Below are 23,162 nucleotides of genomic sequence, written 5' to 3' on the forward strand. Positions count from 1 at the left end.
AGCAACACAAGAGAGAGCGATGAACTTACTCTACCCTAACTAATGACCAGAATAAAACAGAATAAAACAGAACAGAATCCACACTGTAAAGGTACCAGAGGAACTATATTCACTGATCATCCCCTTGGGAAATCATCTAAGAAAAACATTCAAGAAGTGGTTACCTTTCCGAGACAATTCAAATTTCACAATTTACAAATCCCTGAAACTGTGATTCCATAATGAAAAGATAAAGTCGTCTACCGTGAGTGCCTATCATGTCAAGGAAGGAAAATACTGAAACATTCTGTCTCAATCTGTGTGAAATTAGCCAGTGTTTAATTAATCTGACTCTTGATCACTCCAAAAATATCAGGATCATGAGGTGAGAAGATTTCTTATCATTATGAACTTCTGAATTCAGGACAAACCACACACAAAACCACAGGAATACTGATATCACATATATAACTATAACTAAACTGTACATAACTAGACCTACTGTGGGGCCATGTTTCCCCTAGCAATCACGACAAAGCAACTCTGCCTAAAGGAACTTCAGTCCTGGATTAAAGAATTTCACTTGAATTTATCTCAATATAGAGTGTTAGTGTCACATGGTCTAAATACCTGGGGGAAACACTGCTCCCGGTTAATATAACAACATTGTACTACAGAATGGGCAGCAACATGTCACCCTTAGTACAACCTGGCCAAACTCTTTCTACCAGTGGCTCTGGCCGTAACTAAACATACATACATACTATGGGATGATGTACAACTCATCTAAAAGGTGAGGTAAAGGAACGGTGGTCATGGGAAGCAGGATGATGCTTGGCTTGAGGAGGAAGAGGCTCATGCCCAACAAGCGCAGTCCAGTCCAAACAGCCAATCAAAACCTTTCCTTTCAGTGGCATCAGAAGCCAACTGAAAGCTTCTGAAACCAAACATAAAATAGTCTCTAAATGGCTGGAAATCAGAATGGATTTGAAGCCACACCGTGTAGTTTTAGGAAGAAATTTTAAAAAGTCTCAAATGTCAAGAATCCAAATGCAAACCTCTAAAACACAAAGACGCATATTCCTGACTTAATGTTGGTTGTCTTCCCTTCAAAATGTTCTAAGCATGTGTGAATGATCATTCTACAATCATTCTTTTCTTCCCAAAACTACATGGCAATCATATATCAAATAGCCTAATAAATCAAAATCAACAGAGATGGATAAAATAATCATACTTATTAGCATGAATCAGCCTCGGTCATGTCTTTTCCTATGGGGCGTAGGAAGGAGAGGAGGAGGGGGATGCTATGTTTTGTTCCTACCCAACGAATCTAGTTCCTCTGGGTCCCAGCTGTAGCACTGGACTAACCAGGCTCTCGCCTTCGCTAAGGGCTGGCAGCTTTCTGGGGAGATGTAGTTTACTGTGTCCGCACAATAATGAAACACACACACACACACACACACCCACCCACACATGCATACACACAAGCGCAAAGTCAGAAAGAGTGCACACTATCTAGTTGTTATTTTCATATCAGTATTCATAAGATGCCTATTTCTCTATTTCAGTACTCTTGATCCACTCCTTTTATAACCGCTTCTACTTTTTATAAACACATCACACTTTCTAGATACATGTAAAATGTACACAGATAAGTATCTAATCAGTTAGGGATGTTGCCTAACACACTGCCAAGGGGAAACACTGCCAGACAACTTGCTATTTGGGACTGGAGGGTTAGTGTCACACTAATTTTGTGAAGCCACACATCCGGCTCAAACGATGGAGTTCCGGAGAAATTCTCATCATAAAACGCAGAATAACGAGACTTTGAGTTTGAAATAGGACTCTGGCACAAGCCCTCGGAAATGGCATTTCTGGTTTGTTTTTCTGCCAAAGTCTGCATCGTTAACTTTGGAAAAATTAAATGTGCGAGAAAAAAAGGGTGAAACTTTTGAATCAAGATGGTTGGGCAGAAGTGTTCTCATTACACCAGACTGAGTCGATGAAGCATTTACAGCTTCTCAGCTTGAAGACTCTCTTGAAAAACAGGGCTGTAATAACGTGTCTACCAACAGGCCATGGTAAAAAAAAAACCTTGATTTATCAAACTTGGAGGACAGCCTGTAATGCACTACATTTGACAGACAGAGAAATTTGTTTCTATAGCTATATATCAAACTCACTGATAACAAAACCACAAGTACTGGATAAAATAGAAACAAAGTCATGACCAAGCAGAGTCTTTCTCTCTGTCATTCATGAGTAATATATTGTCATTGTAGCGATCTAACTATTAGGAACGTAACTGTCCATATCAGGGATTAATCAAGGCAATAGTTTTCATTTCAAAGTCAGAACAGACCACAGCCCATGCCGGTATCAGGTCAATTTTGTTTCGCTAGCTAACTAACTGTAGCAACTTCCTTCTTGTTCCTACAGCAGTACACAAGTGTGCACCAGTGCCATGCTCTGCCCTCGTAAAATTTGACTAGTGATGATGACAGCCCACAGCGTCGCCGCCCTTTTCTAGCCAACTACTGCGTTTAAATTTCTCCAGACCTCCATCATTTGAGCCGGAGGTATGGCTACAGAACATTAGTATCACACTGCTGAATCACTGCAACACACACGCACACACACACACACACACACACACACACGTACGCACACATGTACAAACACACACATACACACTCACACTTACAAATAGAAACGCAGATGGTTGGAAATGGGGATGGCGAGAAGCAGAGGGAAGGGGATGTCAAGTCACCAAACAAAAGCGCACACAAATAAACAAGTAAATAAATAGCAAACAAATGGCGTGGTCAAAAAAATATATAAAAGGCCTTACCCCAGAAACTGGGCTCCCGCTGGACCGACCTCGACCAGTCGGCTGGCCAAACCCTCCCCTTCAACCATTGGAGGAGGCGATGCCAGTTTGTGCCTCTTGACCAATCGGCAGGTGATCCTGGTGGGTGCTGTGCACTTTCTGGGCGGGATGATGATGCGCATTCCGTTGTGACGACTCCCTCTCATGGAGCCGCCCCTGGCGTCCACCATGAAACTGACCAGGAACCTGAGAGAGAGAGAGAGAGAGAGAGAGAGAGAGAGAGAGAGAGAGAGAGAGAGAGAGAAGAGAGAGAGAAAGGCAGACAAAGGGAAGAGGGAAATACATAGAGAGACGGGAGAGAGAGAGAGATAGACAGTGAAGGAGAGTGAGAGAGTGAAGGGAGGTAAAGAGTGAGAGAAACAGAAATGGAAGGGTAGAGGAGAGAGGGAGCGAGAGAAAGAGTGAGATATGGGGAAGAGAGAGGGGAAAAGGATATAGAAAGGGAATGGAATGAGAAGTGAAACAAATCAGTTTAACAGGAGCACTGACGGAGAGAGAGGGTCTTTAGTCGAGGTGAGGTTGCTTCCCATGCTGTGATCTTCAAAACACATGAAATAGGTGTGAGAAAGAGAGAGATAAAGAAAGAAGGAAGGAAAGAAAATGCAAGGAGCTTTCTATGTTGGCTGTGACTCTGCTCTTTTAAGTGTGTGTTAACAGTAATAAAACAACAATCAATCCACACTTTGGAATGTGCATACCACATGAAAAAAGACTTTGCTCCATTCACTTTCACTTTAGCCAATTCAACAAATTTTTGTCAAAATGAATATACTGAAAAATGTATTTGGCATGGGAAGGCTGCTATATTCAGCCTGGTGAGTAAAACTGACAATGAATGCTCCATCAGTAGGAAATGAATTGCAGTTTCTTTTTTATATTTTGTATAGATTGAATGTGAATTAGACACAGCCATGGTGCCAACATAGAAGCCTCCCAAGTAACCTGTGATTTGTCCATATTAGATACTTCTGTGTGTAATTGGTTTTAACTCCAAGAGGGAAATCTCACAACTCACACATACACACGCACACCATGCAGTTTGCTGAACAAGATGGCATGTTAGTCTGTCCCACTGTGTATAGCTGTTGAGCAAATAGTGTGAATATAAATGTATTTTTTTCCTTTTAAAAGGAGTAAGTCTAGAGCAAATGCAGAATCACAGACTGAAAAACTATAAGCACTGTGAAATCTTTGAAGGAAAAGTTGCCTGAGAATGCTATGTGGGCATGAAATATATAAAAAAAAGCCAGTTCTGGGGCGAGTCCACAAGCCCAAAATCCAAACCAATCTGTATCAAATCTGTAACAACATAGTTCACGGGTGAGGAGAGCAAACACAGATGCCATGAGTGAACACAGAAGAGAGGATGTGATGTCACAGGAAACAGGAAGTAAGAAACAGGAAGTAGTGGTGGTGGTGGTGGTGGTGGTGGTGGTGGTAGTGGTAACAATGGCAACCAATCACAGTCATCACCTGCTGTCGTACTGCGGGAGCGGAGAGGAAAAACTGCAGGATGGACAACAAAGCAACGCAGGAGGGACAAATCAACAACATAGCTTTGACATTGCAACAACCTTTGAGATGATGATTACTGACTAGTCCTGTAAATTACAGCTCCCTCATTCCCCAGTCTTGCAGTATTAGTAGTTTCTGTGTGGCTTACATTTTGTTACCGTGTCATTACACAGTAATTATGGAAATGAGAGCGGTGTAATTTTTGCTTACAGATTATTGTTACAGTTGGAGAAGGACAGACTATCAGAGAACGTGAAGGAAATCAAAGAAACCCTGGGAGGTAAAAGACATTTTCTCAAACAGAAAGAAAATGAGGAAGAGAGAGCAAGGAAGAGAGACAGACAGAAAACGTAACAGGTAGATGGCAACAAAGACAAGCACTCATTCTATCCCTCCTCTTTTTCTCCTTCCTCCCCTTCGGTCCCTCCCTCCATCCTGTCCCAGAGCGTATACGTGAGACAAGCAGGGCTGACATTATCCAGAGGGGTCTGACACACTTGTTTCTCTCTCGTCTCACTCAGCCCTCGCCTTCTCTCCTTTCTCCATCCATTAAGCCCTTCATCCCTCCTTACCCGGAGTGTATAGGTGAGGAGACTAGGTTGACATTATCCAGTGTGTCTGCAGCCCAGCTGTACCGCCTCAGAGAGTCGTTGTCAAAGTCCTTAGCTACTGCCAGATGCTGCGGGAGAGAAAACAAGGTCATTACACTGCATGTGCGTGTGTGGGTGCGTGCGTTGTTTCTGTGTGTACAAAAGAGACAGAAGAAATGAAAAGTGTGTTTGTGTTCTGAATGTGCATGTGAAATAAAATCCTTCACAGTGAAGATATCAACAGTAAACAGCAAACACTGCATGAAGATAGTCTTGCATTGTCATGCAGTTTGATAACAAAAAAATGGAAAGGAATGGATATAACACAGCCAGTGCTGGTGAAGGCTAAGCTTGACTATCTAGGTAACATAACATCAGTGTCCTGTAGAAATCTTGTTATCTCCAGAAGTCAATCTTTCAGAAACTGACAAGGAAAACTTCAAAAAACAACTTTACAGTTACAAAGGCAAAACTGGAGATGTTAAGTTTCAGCAGGACACAAGCTATAGAAACATAAATAAATAAATAAACAAATAAGGAATACTTGATGACATTCAGCAGATAAGTGAGGAAAGTACGCCAGACAGTTTGGCAGAGAACATCAGTATAAATGAAACCTACATCAGATGGCAACAGAGGAAAACTTAACATTTGCCTGCATCGCAATCGTACAGAGTGGATAAATACAATCACTGTGAATCAGCCTGGCTATCACCCACTGCACCGTATGATCATACTGACTTCACAAACTGTCTGGTGTTTTGTCTGTCAGAGGATCATATACAATGTATCATGTATTAACTGACCTAGATTCATTATTGCCAATCAGGGCTATGACTAACTGGCAACTTCAATGAGAAAGCGAACACTGGCTAGGGAAGGGAAGAGAACTGAGAGTTTCATTCTAAAAGTCATTTTAAGTCCTTCAGAAATCAATTGTGTTTTTGAAATATTGACTAATGGATTTCAGATAGCACTGAATAGACAGTGTTGTGGAATGAAACCCTACAATTAATAAAAGGAAAAAACAATGTTGGTACGATGATAGTGTGCTAGGCTATAATAAGCAACAAAAGTATGAAAAAAGGCTCATCAAAATTGCTCATTGGCTCAACATGCTCCCCATGTACCATGGCCTATGGTTATCGATTATCAATAGCATTGTATGATCACACAAAATGGATATATAGATGCAGTATTACCTATCAATCCATTATATAACAATACACAGAAAATGCTCAACATATACATGCACTGATATAGGAGTATATATTGTGCATGGTACCATGACATAACTGAACTGAAAAGAGTATCATCTATAACCCTATCATATAATAACAAAGGCTGAATGACACATACAGTATACACATGCACTGACAGAGGTAGTGCATGATATAAAATAACTCTTACAACTACCTTATTGTGGTGCTCTACAATGAAGGACTTTTCCTTACAGAGCAGCTGGAGTAGCATGAGAGAAGAGACAAGCTGTCAACTGCCAGCTGTTACTCAGTCCACAGCAACAAATAGAGAGTATAGCAATTATAGTTTTTAATAGTCATCATGTCAACTCCACAAACTTTCAAAATACTGGGCATCTCACCATGGTGACGTTATGGAGGGCACTGTTACATATTTGCAGCCAGAAAAAATGGCATCCATAGTAGAACATGTCCAAACTCTTTCTATCAACGGTTCTTGCTTAGCCCACAGCTAGCAGAAAGACACAACAACACTTTGACCAGATTTAAGGCACAGGTATGCTGTCCCACAGTTTTACAACTGGGATACAAACATATTAATTTCTCAGAGGCTTTCTGGGTCCAAATTAATTTACAGTACAGTTATTAATCCTGGGTTTATCTAGGTCAAAATCTTGTACTGTAAACCAGTATTTCAGTATTGTAAACAAGTATCTCAGTCCAGGTACCAAATGATAAGTTTTTAGTTTTTTTTACTGACTCATGAGAACACTTTCTACACTTTTAGGTGGGGGAAACACCAGAGGTAGACCAGTGACCCATTTTGGATGCCAACCCATAGTTTACAAAACTAGACTACGTATAAACCAGTATCTAAGTGAGAAACTCTGAAACCCTTCATTTTGACTCACTGTTTTTGGTTCACTTGCCAAAACTGTTCCGTTGTCATTTTTCAACTCTGATCCACAAAGTTCTTGCATTCAGAGGTTTTTCTATGGATTTGACTGAGGCCACAGTTCTAAGTCCACTGAAGGCAGGACATGGTGGGGTGATCATGTTGTCTTTGCCTCATGGAATGAAGCTCTAACCTGAACCCTACAACCTTTACCTTAAGTGCCATCTTGCTGCATTTTTAAAGTAAGTGGGCCATCACAGAAATCCCTCTTAGATAGCAGCACTAATGACTAATCTCTTTTCCTTTTTCAGTAAAATGTAACAGGATTGGTCGTCTTTGTGTCAACACCAACTCAGGTGTAAGAGGATTGGTGAATCTCCTGGCTTTTGGCACAGCACTGAGTACAGCTTGGCATATTTGGAGACAGTACGGTGTCTCTCATAAAGTTAAAGACCTGGGGATTACTGAGAGAGACAGAGAGAGAGAAACAAAGAGACAGCCAGAGACAGAGAGAGAGAGAGTTATAGAGAGAGAGACAGACGGACAGAGAGAGATAAAGGCAGCGAGAGAGAGAGAGAGAGAGAGAGAGAGAGAGAGAGAGAGAGAGAGAGAGAGAGAGAGAGAGAGACACAGTACATGCACGACACAAACACCACAATCCCCACACATTTCTACACATATCCACACCTATAGCTCCAGTCAGTGTACCTACCATCTCCTTATTGGGCGCCAGCATCTCCTCTATCATCATGCTGTCCCGCGTGAACGAGCTCCGGTTCAGCGTGTTCGACCTATCGGAACTGAAGGAACGCAGGCTTGGTGTGGGTGGGTGTGGTTGGCGTAGCAGTCACGGGTTACCATGACAACAGTCGTCACAACAATGGAGGAATGGAGAGGAGGGGGTGAGGGGTACGAGGGGGGAGGGGGGGAATGAGGTGAACAGAAAAACACAAACAAACAAATAAACACATTAAATGCATGCAGCTTCCAGGGGCCTGATTTTATCCCGCCAATGACAACAACAACAACCGCAAGGCTAGAACCTTCTTGGAGTGGGAATTCAAACCCAAAACGATGCAGAAAGAAATGTTTGATGTCTATACTTCGCTACATCCTATATAGTAGTAGCCTCATACAGCGCTTTTACAATCATTTGTCAGAGGCAACATGTACTATATAGATAGCCTTTGTAGAAATCCTCACCACAATGCATGTATCCTGCAATGATATGTTAGTACTGCAGGGTTTTCTGAACAACAACAACTGGGTGGTGGAGCAACGGTGCAGCAAACATGTAGTGGGAAAAAAAAGTAGGATCTCCGCAAAAATCACTGTATTTTCTATACCTGTTCTGATAATTAACAACCTTTTGAGCTAGTTTGGTCTCAGCAACTGGGCTATTCACAACGTGCCAGAGTACAGCACAGAACAGGAGTAGCCTAAAAGCCTGAGGGAAGCAGAGTAGCTTATGGAGGAACAGTAGATTACTGTATGGTGGACAATGGCAATAGTACTGGGACAGAAAGCTGATATTGCTCTTACTGTTGACAGTGTTTTAACATGATTTATCGAGACTAACATAGACCAAAACCAGAAAACTATCAGACTGTAATCTTGCCTTATACTCTTATATACTCTTATACTGTTTTTTGTTTACTGTCCCAGTACATTTGTTACTGATGGTATGCAGAAAAGAAGTGGTTTGTGTCTTGAGATGGGTACACAGGCATTGAGAGAGAAAGAGAATTAGGACATTTTATGAGGCAAATAAAGAGCATTCCTGAGCAATGATATGTGATGAATGCTTGCCTGCAACGTTCTATTTGTACTACACAAGTTAACCAATGCTGAACCAATTAGTCTGTACTCAGGGAAACTGCTCTGTAGCACAACATGGCAAAAACACAACATACTAATGTGTTTTAAACTCTTGGCCACAGGCTAAAATATTCTAATGTTGAAATGACAATGCAGACCAGTGAAAGAACTTGACCTCGGTTCATGCCTTGCTTGTGGTGATCCTGCACGTGTGTGTGTGTGTGTGTGTGTGTGTGTGTGTGTGCGCAATGTTTGTCTATATTTGTAACTCCTAACTCCTCCTGGAATGTGGTGTATGGAATGAGAGTAAGGATATCTGAAACTCTCTGAATACAAGTCCCTTTATAATGCGTCTATCAGATTACAAATTCAGGGTTTTGTTTCAAAACAGGACATCCATCATTTGAAAACAAGTGACACGTAATCTAACAAGATAATTGATAACACAAAATTAAAATAATTTATGATTCTGTGAAAAGGATAATAGGTGACTTAAATTTGTTGCTGAGAAAACACTTTTACAGATTTCGTCCTCTATATTTTAGAGAGATTGACTGATGAACTTTTTGATGTTCTTTTTGTTTTTATATGAAATGTGTCTACCTTTCTCAATAGTAACAGTGCTTGACATGAAGTGAGATTTCTCTCCACTGCCCATCTAGGAAATTATATGACTAAATTGACGAAGACAATAGGGATGTATTAGTTCAGGGCCCTGGAAGCTTGATGAAGTAACACTTCGCACAGAAACCAAAAAGGATGCATAGCTCCACCGGTCAAATCCACAAAGACCCAGGCATAAATAATAACCACAGTCCAAATACAAAAGCAAACACAACAGGCTATAGTCCACAGGCACAGAACCCAGTGCTGTTTTCAACTGAAAATAAGAATCTGACATAAAGACACATAAGAAACCACAATACAAACCACAATGTCTGATGTTAACATAAAACAGAGTGTAAAAAAACACATAAAAACTCCAAAACTCATTCAGCACACTTGTTTGGAACTCAAAATCGTTACGTTAGTAGACAAATTAATTCAAACGAATGAATAATGCATTAGAGTGAATCACAAAGTCTTGATAATGATAGCGGCTGGGGTCTGGGGTGTAGGAGGGGAAGGGGGGTGGGGTGGGGTGGAGTGGGGTGGGGGGTTGGGGGATAAGGAGGCCCCTTCATGCCTTTAGCCTTACCTGACTTTGGGACTAACAGTAAGAACGGACATGAGAAGAGAATAAAAGATCATGAAAAACAGAGGAGTGGATAGAGAGATGCAGAGAGGAAAGAAGCCATAGCAGAGATGCAGGTTGGTAGAATGATGCCAGTTGTTGCTGACTGACTGACTGACTGACTGACTGACTGCCTGTCTTACTGACCACCTGTCGCCCTGCCTGGCTTTCTGACTGAAACATGGAGCGTAACTCTTTCTGGTATGCAATCAAAAGTGTAAGTATTGGAACGGTGAGCCTAGTCTTTTTCTGATGTCGATTTGTCATATAGTTTTCTAAAACAAAAAGTGCATATTGTAAACTCCTAATTACTTTGGTGGCCTCCCTAAAATCAAACTAACTTCACCTCAGTGTCCCTATACATACACTCTGATATGACAATTGGGCCTTCAATGAATTACTATTGGGTGTATCCATTTTGTGATGTTCAAAACATGAAAATATTATAGTTGAAAACATCTAATATTGACATAGTAGAAAAGTTCAATAAGACCATGGACATCGAAAGAGAGAGAGAGAGAGAGAGAGAGAGAGAGAGAAAGAGAGAGAGAGAGAGAGAGAGAGAGAGAGAGAGAGAGAGAGAGAGAGAGAGAGAGAGAGAGAGAGAGAGAGAGAGGCGACTGCTAAGTGTCAAACAGTAACATAACAGGGGTTGGGGACTATTCACTTTTAATTCAAGCAATTGAAATAGAAAACTGAAACTACAACTCACTAACAGTAGCCCATTCATTCTTAAAAATCCTCAGACTGGATATTAAAATCTTTTTATTGTAAAAGGATTTTCAATTTTCAATTTTGAAGCTAATCCACTTCCTAAATTGATTGAAATGGAAGTGAATTGCACCCATGCCTGCACAGAACCAGTAATTTATTGATCCAGGCTTGGGTTGAAAACACACACACACACACACACACACACACACACACACACACACACACACACACACACAACACAAACACACACACACACACCCACCCACACTCCCCACCCCACTCAAACAGCATGTATTTATCTAACCCAAGGCTCGAGGCCATGGAATCGAACATGGTTCTAATTTCCTGTGGCTCAGTGTCCATGTGTGTCACTGCTCAGATATTCAATAACCCCTCCCTCTTCAGTGTGTTGGACGAGTGTCAATATTTTTTGTCTGTATGTTAAACTGAACAGAAGTTCAACGGGTAAAGGGGCGCCCTATGACCTCCTAATGGTCAGGGGAATATGTATGTATGTGTGTATGTGTGTGTGTGTGAGAGAGAGAGAGAGAGAGAGAGAGAGAGAGAGAGAGAGAGAGGAAGTGTGGCGGAAGAGACTAGATGGGAGTCAAAACAATGCTTGTCCTCATTGCTATCATGCTAATTCTGAATAATATGTGAATACATATAATTTCACATATTATAATGTTAGTTTAGTATTTGTAATATTTGTACTTTCTCCCAAACTACTTCTCCCAACCCGAGAAGCAAGAGACAAAACATGCATCTGCTCCTCTGACAATAACAATAACATTATCCAGAAATTCTTGCCTTTCTTGGAGCTTTGATAAAGACTTTTTAGGTGCTGCATGTAGCATTTTTAAACATCAATATATTATTCTCAAATGAACTGTAATACCTTGGTATAATTACAGAAAACATGATGGACACGATTGGTAGCCTCTTTCTTATGCCGCTAGCTATATTGCTAATGCTAGTGTTTCTCAAAAAGACCATATTTCCCATAAAGCCTGTTGCTTCTTCAGTCAAAGGTTCCCTCTATTGCTTTACTGAAGAGGATCAACATGGTGGAAGTGATTTTTCCATCGGCCTTTCACTCCTTCCATCATCTGCCATTGCGAGAAACTCTTAAAGTTTTAACTCTGTTTGCACTGGAGGAACAGCGGCCATGTTCCTTTTTTGCACTGTAAAGCAATATCCCTTTGTGCCATAAAGCAATCCAGCAGATTTCATGGGAAGGCCGATCTGGTGGCACACAATGTAAAATGCAGTATATATACTAATGTCTCAAAATGAATGTGGTAATGATTTAATGATGTTAAAATGCTACACGTAGCACCTTTAACAAACCTACAAGTATTCATGATAGAAGGGACAGTGTGTGTTATGGATGGAAGCGTACCGCAGTATGTCTTACCTCTGTGACCGTGCACCAATGCTGAAACCCATGTAGCCCTCCTGAGGGAGCGAGTCGTCCCCCAGCTCCCGCAGGTCCTGGGGGGCCAGATATTTGTCTGTGTCCCCCGTCATTGCATCGTCACCTGGTGGTTCACAACACACAGAGCAGCAGGAAGGTTAGAGACAGGACGCACAAACCAGTCTCTCCATCTCTCTACCTGTGTCTCTCTCTCTCTCTCTCATTCTCACTTAGCAGTTAGCAACGACAGTAGCCTAGAGGTTAGACAAGCAGGTTTGTGACCGAAAATTTGCCAGTTCAAATCTCTGGAGCGGTTGGGAAATCATTGCAGCTGTTCAGTGTCTAACACTCGAAGACTGCGATTGTACTGGGAAGCTGAAAAAGAGCAGGAGGGTTGGGGATTAGACTTATGGTCTCTCACTTTTTGTGTCTCTGTCTTTCTGTCATCTTTCTCTCTTTCATTCTCTTATCCTCACCTGGCAGTTTACAACATATACACAGGAAGAAGAGTTTGACTTGCTGTAGGACACACACACAGTCTCTGTCTCTTTCTACTTATCACTCTCTCTGCCCTGGAATACATACAGTAGTGGAAAAGTTGGAGATCTTTTTTTCTGTCTTTCTTACTTCCTTTCTGTCTCTCTTTCTCGCTCTGCTCCTCCTGGAATCCTCACCTGTCCAGACACAATAGCAGGGCTGAAGATAACTGAAGTCTCACTGTTTAACCCTGATGCTCTGGGCTCTGTGTATTCCTATGTGACAGCTGTCTACAGTCAGGAATGCCCTGATGATCAGAGATGACCCATACACACAGTTTAACCCTCTGTCTGCTCTTTTCTTTCCCCATCACTCTGTTTCTCGCTGCGCTGTGTGATTCTCATTTGTTTATGTCGTCTGTCTGTTTCTGTTAACTATCAATAGACATTTTTCATTAGTTCTCTCATTTCCTCATTTGCTCTCTGACAGAAAAGGTTAATCAAACTCTGTCACTCTTTCATTCCATCCATCTCACTCTCTCTCTCTCTCTCCATCCCAGTCTGGCTCTTTTAGACAGATCAATGCAGCCTGAGCCCAGAGGCTCTTTTCCAGTTCCACTTTGGTCCAACACAGTCTCACACACACACACACACACACACACACACACACACACACACACACACACACACACACACACACACACAAAAGTCTTGCTGTGTCACTAAAAGCTTTTTGTCTCATTCCCTCACAGATGACAAAACAAGTGCTAAGTGACAACAGTAAGTGCCAAAGTTTGGAAACAAAACACATAGTACTACTGTCAGATGAAAACTGTTTATGTCAGATTAGTTTAATTAAAAAAACACAAAAACATTAATTTAACAGCCTTATATTAAGAATAAAGCTAATGTAGTTTTGAGTGTCACTGGCCATAGCTTCTTGAAACTAGTCAACATGTAAAGGACCATTAAGTTTCCATTCAAGCAAAATAAAACGTTCCATGCAACAGCAGTAATATATCAACTCAACATCATCTTAGCAAACATAAACCAATCAAGTAATTCATTCAAGCAAAAAAAGAAGTGGTTAAAGAACTCCGACATACGTTACAGGCCTAGCAGGAAAACAGTTAGTCGCATGTTATTCCCTCAGAGGTAGATCCTAGCCTACTGATGAACCGGCGACCGCAGAGTTGAAAGAAAGAGGGAGGAGAGGAGGGGTTAAAAAGGGAGAGGAGAACAAGTGCATGCAGGCGGAGAGACGAAGAGGAGAGAAAGAAAAAAAATGCATTCCTGCAACCACAAAGCAGCAGAGACCCCCCCTCCTAGTACCACCCCTCTACCACCCCTGTCCCCTCATCCCCTGCTGCTAGCACCCCTCCCCCCACCTCTCTCCCTCACACACACACACACACACACACATTTTACAGACCCCATCTGGCGACATTCCAAACCATGAGTTTCCATTCAAGCCAAAAGCTCTCGCTCTCCCTCCTCACTTCAGTTCAGCTTAAACCAAAGCGAACCCTACTGAGCGAGCCAAAACTCACCTCCTGTTTTAAAACACTTCATCCAGCCTGCAGGATCTCGGCATTAACTGTGTAACCAACTTTCCTCGGCTCGTAGCGGCTCTCGCTCTCTCTTGCATACACTTTGTCTCTCTCATACACTTTCACTGTCTCACTCTCTCTCTCCCTCCCTTTCTCTCTCTCTCTCTCTCATGCACTTTTACTCTCTCCCCCCCCTCGCATATACTCTCTCTCTCTCTCTCGCATACACTGTCTCTCTCTCTCTTTCACAGCCCAATGCTCGCACAAACAGATCAGCTTTCTCCCGCCTACCCTCCCTGCTCTAAGATTATCCGCCGTGTGTGTGTGTGTGTGTGTGTGTGTGTGTGTATGTGCATATGTGTGTATGTGTGTGTCAGAAGGGACACCTAGTGCTAACTGTGGGACAGGAATAGTAAGTGGGTGTGCAACTAAGCTGTCTCACATCTAAACTCTACCCCTGTACCGTATATCTGTATCGAGGCCTATATCCTCTCTGCTCTCCTCTGCTCTGCCTGTCTAACTGCTTGTGTATCTGTCTATCTGCTTACCTGTATGATTCATTTTCCTGTCAATTTGCTCATGCTTGTCTTTATTTTGTTTACCTATCTGTCTGATTGTCTCTGTGTCTGACTACTTACACATTTAACTGCATCCCTGCCTGTCTGTCTACTTACGTTCCTTACTCCACCACCGTCTGTCTGCTTATGCCTTTACCTTTCTCTATCAATCAATTTTAATCTATTGCGGAAATCCACCACTCTGTACCTATCCCACATTGGTACCGCAGGCTTTTCCAAACAACTTTGATTGGTGGCAGCACAACAGTATCTGTCTGCCTTCTTCCACACTTCTACTTGTATCTGTCAGCGCCTGCTGTGGTCCGTCTGTCTGTATTAGTGTGAACTCTTCCTGATAAAACCAATCCACAGGATCTGATGTAACAATTCTCCATGCTATAAACTAGAGTGAGTGCCCAGATACAGTAGAAACTGGGCATGGAAGCAAGAGCAGTGGGAGTTGAGTGTGTGTGTCATCAGGGTTATCAAGTGGGCACATCCAATTACAGAAGTTTCGTTGAAGTGATCCAATAAACACAAAACCAACAAAATAACTGGTCTCATATCAAATTCCCAAATTCCCAAATCTTTGTACAATAGTTGCGTTGAGCAAATGAGACATGAGAGTAGTTTCAAATTAACATGTTACACTCTTCTTCTACTAACTAAATAGGAAGTACTATATTTAGACTATGAGGTGCCAACACCAAAAACAGGCATGAAGGGCCAAAGGTTAAAATGTACGATGGCTCGTGGGCCATGGGCTACAAGAACTGGACATTGGCTAGTCAGAAATGGATCAATTATTGGAACAAGTAGACCACTAGCATTTTAAAACATCAAGAAGTTATATCACGATTCAAATGTTACACCAATGCAGACCAAATATTGAGTAACTTTACAAGCCTGGAAAAACTCTTTGGAAACCAAGACAGTTTGTAAAAGACTGCATTGGGTTTGTGGGCAGTCCTGATTTAGATCATGACTGTGTGTGTTATTGGAGATGTTAATCATTACTGTTGCTCAGCTGGTATGTGAGTTTGTGTGTGTGTGCGTGTGTGTGTGTGTGTCTAGAGTTACACTTACAATTTTAGAGCAGAAATTAAAGATGCTGACTCCACTAAATCCCTACAACAACAGTAACAACAACAACAGCAACAACAACAACAAAAACAACAACAACACACACACACACACACACAGAGTTTAGATCCGTCAGTTGGGTTGTACCACTTCAAACTGGTTAATGGAGTTAGTTGTAGTCAAATCACTCTTTTTAGGACTTACAGGAGTAGCTGATGCAGATATTTCCAACATCCACCTCTGTTTAAACACAAACACAGCCACAAGGTAAACACCTTCAACCATTTAATTTTCATTTTTGCAGTCTGTGTTAATTCATTTGGCATGGTAATATTCTGAATATTTTGTTTAATCACACATAAAGGGATATTTGTGATTGAGATATGACGATGAATATAAAACGCTTTTCCCTGAATATTACTTTAACTTATTTACTACTTACAAGCCTCTGTGCAAACCCATAGGTCATGCATTGTTTCCATTACCTCCCCTCCTTCTGTTTTCATTTTTCCCTTTCACTCCATCTCTTTACTCTCTCCTCTTCCTCCCTCCATTCTATTTTTCCTATGTTCATTCACTCTTTCTCCCCATCTGCTGTGAGTCTGTTTCTATAGAAAGACACTCATTGAGAAATTACCAACATTACAACATTAGCCATTACTCATGGGACAGACCCACACGTTGTTAATATTCTAGCTTCATATTGTGTCATTTGTTGTTGGAAATGACAGCAGCTGAAACTGTCACTGACTAGAATATATTGAATCACCCTGGCACCAAGCCACAGCATCGCAATCTAATGTAATCAATGCACACACATACTAAGGCACCATGGGGAAGTTTTCTCAATTCTTGAAATGCTGAAATGCTGTTTGAGATTTTTGCAGGCTACTGACTGAAAAAACTGGAAGCTGCAGACAGCAAGAGACATGTGACTACATACAGATAAAAGCCTCCTATTCTTTACCATCAACACAGACTGTGTTTAGCAAACACCAGGGGGCACAAGCCAAGTCAAACTTAAATAAAACAAACCATTGATAGGAAAATCTGGGTACATCAATCTTTCCCTCTCCCTCTCCCTCTCTGTCATTAACAATATTCTGTGAAAAGATCAAGTTCAGCCAAATGCTTCTGAGCCGCTCTAGAGACCAGGAGAAAAGAGATGCACAAGTAAACATGCGCACGCACACACGCACACACACACACACACACACACTACAGCAGCTGACGCCATGTTTGCTTTGGCCCAACATGTGTGAAACTACAATAGCAGCGTCACTGACAAGCCCCTCAAGACAAAGGATCAAGTGTGTGTGCAGTCTACTCCAGAGAGTGAAAAGAAATCTGTTACACACTCCACAACGCCATATGCAGACAGTTGGCATGGCAACCAGGATAAAGGCATATTCCACGCATTTCAATGCATGAAAATACCGGAGGCTTTACAACAACGACAGCGTGAGAGAGTCGGAGAGGGGAAGCAGCGGGGGAAAGAACTCAAGTACTGCGCATATGTACACTGTATTGTACATGCACAAGTATTTGCTCTTACACTTGAGAAAAAACAAATTAGAAAAAGATTTGCATGCAAAACAGAAGTTCATGAAAATGCTGCCATTTCAAAGCCAGCCAATCAGAACCTCATAGAAAACCTATAAGCAAATATCACTAGTCTTACTTGAATAGAATAATGTTTGAGAACTTTTACTTTAATTAGAATGCAATTCCACCAGGGTGTTTTTATTTTTTACACCACTGGAAGTGGGTTAATTTGAAAAAATAAATAAATGAATGGAACACTGACAAACAGAGCAGTGATGAAAGGAGCGAGAGAAAGAAGTGATGATTGAAAGAAAAAATGATGATGAAAAATACCTTCTTCCACATCAGATAAATAGTCCTCTGTGAGCATTTCGGGGACATTGGCTCTACGGACTGTGTGATGGGGATGGAAGAAAGGGTTAGAGATAAAGGAAACAAAAACTGTGGAAAAACATTTCCATGAAGAAATCATAATCAAAGAAAGTACTGAAAATAAAAGAAGGGTTTGATTTCAAAATGCTATATATCTATTTTGAAAAAGCAAAACAAAAATAATCATTACTTTAAGGTTATCATTCCATACTTCTACTGAAAAAATGTTCGCATTTTGTTAACCAAGGACTTAAGTTACCTATCCTTGGTTGGACAGTAATGTTTTAATTTTGCGCTGTCAGTAATTTTGTAAGAGGAAGTGTCACTCTTTTCAAATGGCAGAATGAAACTGTTCAATCCTATTCATGATTACAACAAGTCAAGTAAAATCAAGAGATAAAGTTAAAAGATTAAAAAAAAAAATATGATGGGTTTTCCAACTAAATTATTCAGATCTAGACAACAACAACAAAACAACCAAGTTTCTTGGACAACAATGGGGAAGTTTGGCAACCGAGGGAGCAGCACTGAGACCTGAATTCAGTGGACACACTGTATCTTACAGGACACAGGTCCCATGACAACCTATGAGTTCTGCCAAACGTGAATCAACCTGGTATTTTACAGACTTTGGTTCTATCTAGGATTTTGCGACTGGGGTCATGCAGTATGGGGAGAACTGTTTAGACTGATTGATATTAACAATATTGATTTGCAAATCAATAAGCTGCAGTATAAAGCTGTGAATGCAATCCTTACCTTCATCATCAGACATGTCCAGCACTTCGTTCATGGTCTCTGGAACGTTCATCTTGTGCTTCTCTGTCACAGTCTGTCAGAAAGAGATGGGCTCTTAATCAAATGATGATGATGTTATGCTCTCAGTTACAAACTGCCACACACACACACACACACACACACACACACACACACAAAAACACACACTTACTTGAGTGGTCAGAGTCTCCTCGGTGACCACCTTCAGTGTGTCAACTACAGAGATGTAGCCGAGCCTCCTGGCAATGGACAGGGCGCTGTTCCCGTTCTGGACAAAAGAAACAATACAGTTAGGTGACTAATCTGTTTGAAACAATATCAGGAAAACAAAACTATAATCTAGCTAAGGTTCAACATGAGGATTATTCAAGGACTATCTGACTTGATTGGATAATTTAAGAATTTTTTTAAAAGCATTTTGGATTCATTTGGTAGTGTGTAGTAACAGGACCGTTGGAGGAGAGAGCGTCCACGAGCAACAAAGGTCATGAGCCAGATGACCCATGAGTCTGAGTCTGTGTGTGTGTTTGTGTGTGTGTGTGTGTGTGTGTGTGTACTAACAGCAGTGAGTTCATTGGGTGATGCTCCATGTTGTAGCAGCAAGTTGATGATGTGTGTGTGTCCCTGCTGGGCAGCCTGATGGAGAGGGGTGTAACCATTCTGTAGAGAGAGAGAGAGAGAGAGAGAGAGAGAGAGAGAGAGGAGAGAGAGAGAGAGAGAGAGAGAGAGAGAGAGAGAGAGAGAGAGAGAGAGAGAGAGAGAGAGAGAGAGAGAGAGAGAGAGAGAGAGAGAGAGAGAGAGGTAAGAACACTCTCACGCAGCAAATGAAACTACACATCCATAAGTGTAGCGAACAAATACGCATACACATACACAATACGCTTGTACTACACATTTTAACACACGCACACACACACACACACACACACACACAGTGGCTACCTTGGTCTTGCTGTTGACCTTAGCCTGGTTTTTCAGCAGGAAGTTGACCATCTTCACGTTGCCGTAGTGACAGGCCACATGGAGAGGAGTGTAACCCATCTGATGACAGAGAAAATCACTTTCAAAAGGCAATTATCAAAGAGATGATAGTCAAATTATTTGGTATAGTGTCTCTTCTTTGTCTGTCTTGGTCAACTGTGTGACATGAATGTAAGTGTGTATCATAAAACAATCAATAAGACAAAAAGATAAGGACAGTGTGTTTGTTTTAACTTGCATGGAGTACTAGATGGGTTTACTGCATCAGGACAATTCAGACTCAAGCAAGTTATCAGTCACAGAAAGTGTACTAAATTGACCCTCGAGACTAATAGAGACTACTAGTATTACCTTCGTCTCAGGGTCTACGGTAGCTCCCTGGTTGACCAGGACCTCAGCGACGTTGACTTTATCCTCCTGGGCAGCCAGGTGGAGTGGAGTCAGACCAGACTGAGGAGACAGACAGACAGACAGACAGACAGACAGAGTGAGAGAGACAGACAAACATACAGATAGAAAGAGACAGAGGGATAGTGAGGTACTGAATGTATGCTATAATCCAGAGGGAGAGAAATACAATTGATAAGGGTTAGAGGGAAGGGAAAGATTCCAGGTCTGTGCATTGTACTGATTAATCCCAAGGGAATGTTAAGTGACACTCACACTCACACACATGCTTTCCTCATGTATCGTAGCCTATGTTAATAGCAGTGTCTCTTGCTAGTAGTAGTATTTCTATATCCACACACACATTCCATATTTATATCCCCATGTTGCTGTACTAGTCTATCACAGCACTGGCACTATATCTGCCCCTGTCACCTTCCATATATACACACACACACACACTCCTGCATACCCACCCACCCATTCACACACAGATATCCTACACCAGTGCCCTCCTGTGACACACATTCACACAAACACACACACACACACCCTAAACACTGTGGCCCATGTTAACAGTTGGCCACAATGACTATTTCCACATTGCCCGTCTGTGACACATACACACATGTATGCATGCACTCAGATACACACACACATCTTCTACCTTATTGCCCATGTTAATAGTAGCGTCTCTGGCCAGCAGCAGTGTGACGATGTCCACGTTGCCCTCCTGTGCTGCGAGGTGCAGCGGGGTGATTCCCTGGCGCGTTACGGTGTTGGTGGAGGCACCGTACTCCAGCAGTGTGGTGGCGATCTCCATCTGATTCTTCTTAGCTGCGATGTGGACTGGAGTGTAACCATTCTGGGCACAGAGGAGACAGAGAAGTCTGAAGTTTGCTTCTTTTTCTTTCTACCACCATCATCCTCTCACATACAGCTACGTGGAAACAGAATTCATTTGGAGAGAATAAAATGCTTAGGACAATTTGATGAAATTCCACAGCGGATACAAAATAGCACTAGTTTGTGAATTCATAATATTGTCATATGTTACATGCATTTTCAACCAATATGGTGCATTCTGATGAATGCTGTTGAATCCTGTTATATAATGGCTCAGTAGAGAGGGGACTAGTTGACACATTATTGTCACTAGTTTGCTAATAAAAAAAACAAAACTGTCAGTGGATATTCTCCTTTTCTACATTTTGCTGCTGTTCTTCTCTGGATTGGTCTGGATTTGTCTTCATAAAAGTTGCAACATTGAGGTGTGTAGAACTATTTTAAGCACCCAGAGATTCAGTTCATAATTTTATGTCTGAGATCTAAAGTTTGTTGCTAAGCAATATTAGCTAAAACTCTTTTGTTGGCTGGAATTATGTTTACCAACATTGGCTTATTGAACATTCTATCAGGAAGTGGTGGAAATTATTGGAGCCTTGCTGATTTCATTGGCAACTCTTTCTGAATAGGTGCTGTTAGGGTGGAAGGGGCATCCAACCAGCCAATCACAATGCATCACGTGTGTGCGTGATTGCTTGTCATTGACAGCGAAGGCTGCAACTAGGTCAGCCAGCTTTCACCCAGAAAGAAAGACAGCGAGAGAGAGAGAGAGAGAGAGAGAGAGAGAGAGAGAGAGACCTTCTTGTGCAGTGCATTAGGAGCGTTCGATTTAACCTCCTAGAACGCCCTTACTTTGATATTTTAGGTACATTTAAACTCCCACAGGACCCTTACCTTTGCAGCAGCATGCGGCGAAGCTCCCTGGTTGAGTAAGAGTAGCGCCACCTTCTGGTTATCGTAGTGTGCTGCCACATGCAGTGGAGTTAGTCCACTCTGGACACACACACACACACACACACACACACACACACACACACACACAGACACACACAGACAAACACAAGTCTTGTTAGTTGGTGATACATGAGCAGAGGTGACAGACAGTGCTGTGAGAGCTTTGACTGTAGCTCCAATACAAACACAATGATCCTGTCTAATAATATTGTGCATGTGTGAGTTAGGTTTGCATGTATGAGGGGCATAGGTGTGTGTATGTGCATGTGTTAATATGTGCAATACAATGTAAGCCAACTGAAAGATCAAGGTTGTGCATCAAGTTTATTGAGAAAAGAATGCATGTGATTGTAACTGACCGTAAACCTGACAATAGGCCTCATTTCCCCATATGGGGATATTTGATCTGAATCAAACTGATCTCAACTGAACTGTACTGAACTGAATTGCACCACATTGCATTTGCTCGTACTCCTCTCTGCTGCAGGCTATATTGCCTTTCTATACTGCATCAAAAGGTTGCCTATGTGTCAGAGCCTATAAATCCAGCAAAATGAGTCTTTCACAGGGGAAGAGAAGATACTATTCCCATGGCTGCTACGACTGATGTAACAGTTGAGTGACTATAAAAACATAAGCTGAGGAAAGAGGTGATTCATACATGATTGTGGGTTGATGGCTCGCTGGATAATTAATTCCATATGTAGTATAGAGACATAGCAGAAAACGGTCAAATTTATTCTGCACTGTTAATATGAAGGGAACTTTGTAGTACATGTCCCTCTCTCTTTCTCCGCCTCTCTGGAACTATCTTTCTCAAGTACGCACAAATGCTTGTACGCGCGCACATGACAACACTGACATCAGATAGTTACACTGTGCTACTGTATATTTTCCAGAATGTGTGTGTCTATGTGTGTGTGTTGCCTTACCTTCCCTGCAGCGTCTGGTGGGGCGTTCTTCTGCAGCAGCAGGTTGGCTACCTCGATCTTCCCATATTTTGCCGCTACATGCAGGGGAGTGAAGCCCTTCTGGAAAGACACAACAGCAGAAAACAATATAATACCAAATATAATATAAAATACTACTACTAATACTACAATGACTATTAAAAACACTGCTACTGATACTACTACTACCACCACTACTATAGTACTAATACTAAGTTAACAGCCAGTTAGTCAGTGAATTAGTTACTAATTACTACGTAATGACACACTTCAAGTGCTTGTTATTTTCCTCACTCCTGTCCTCATTTACATCCTACATACGGCTGCTCCACAAAATCATGTGCGTTTAATCACAAACCATTGAATCATTTGAAGGGCTAAGTCATTACAACATAGGAAAATGATTACTTTGCACTCAAAGAAT

The 23,162-nt window shown here is 41.6% G+C and overlaps 1 protein-coding gene across 1 annotated transcript in view; it reads right to left on the bottom strand.

Moving 5' to 3' along the window:
• The window catches only part of LOC139914419 (uncharacterized), a 110,113-nt gene that overhangs the window by 33,332 nt on the left and 53,619 nt on the right, over nt 1-23,162 (bottom strand). The window contains exons 16-28 of the mRNA XM_078290691.1: nt 22,721-22,819; nt 21,729-21,827; nt 20,647-20,853; nt 19,953-20,051; nt 19,563-19,661; nt 19,182-19,280; nt 18,793-18,888; nt 18,603-18,675; nt 17,805-17,864; nt 12,261-12,384; nt 7,790-7,892; nt 4,963-5,069; nt 2,837-3,061 (exon numbers count right to left, since the gene is read on the bottom strand). Coding sequence (XP_078146817.1) covers nt 2,837-3,061; nt 4,963-5,069; nt 7,790-7,892; nt 12,261-12,384; nt 17,805-17,864; nt 18,603-18,675; nt 18,793-18,888; nt 19,182-19,280; nt 19,563-19,661; nt 19,953-20,051; nt 20,647-20,853; nt 21,729-21,827; nt 22,721-22,819 — 1,490 coding nt within the window. The remainder of the gene's footprint in view (nt 1-2,836; nt 3,062-4,962; nt 5,070-7,789; nt 7,893-12,260; nt 12,385-17,804; nt 17,865-18,602; nt 18,676-18,792; nt 18,889-19,181; nt 19,281-19,562; nt 19,662-19,952; nt 20,052-20,646; nt 20,854-21,728; nt 21,828-22,720; nt 22,820-23,162) is intronic.

Source organism: Centroberyx gerrardi, chromosome 20 (genome assembly GCF_048128805.1).
Source record: "Centroberyx gerrardi isolate f3 chromosome 20, fCenGer3.hap1.cur.20231027, whole genome shotgun sequence".
NCBI classification, from domain to species: Eukaryota; Metazoa; Chordata; class Actinopteri; order Beryciformes; family Berycidae; genus Centroberyx; species Centroberyx gerrardi.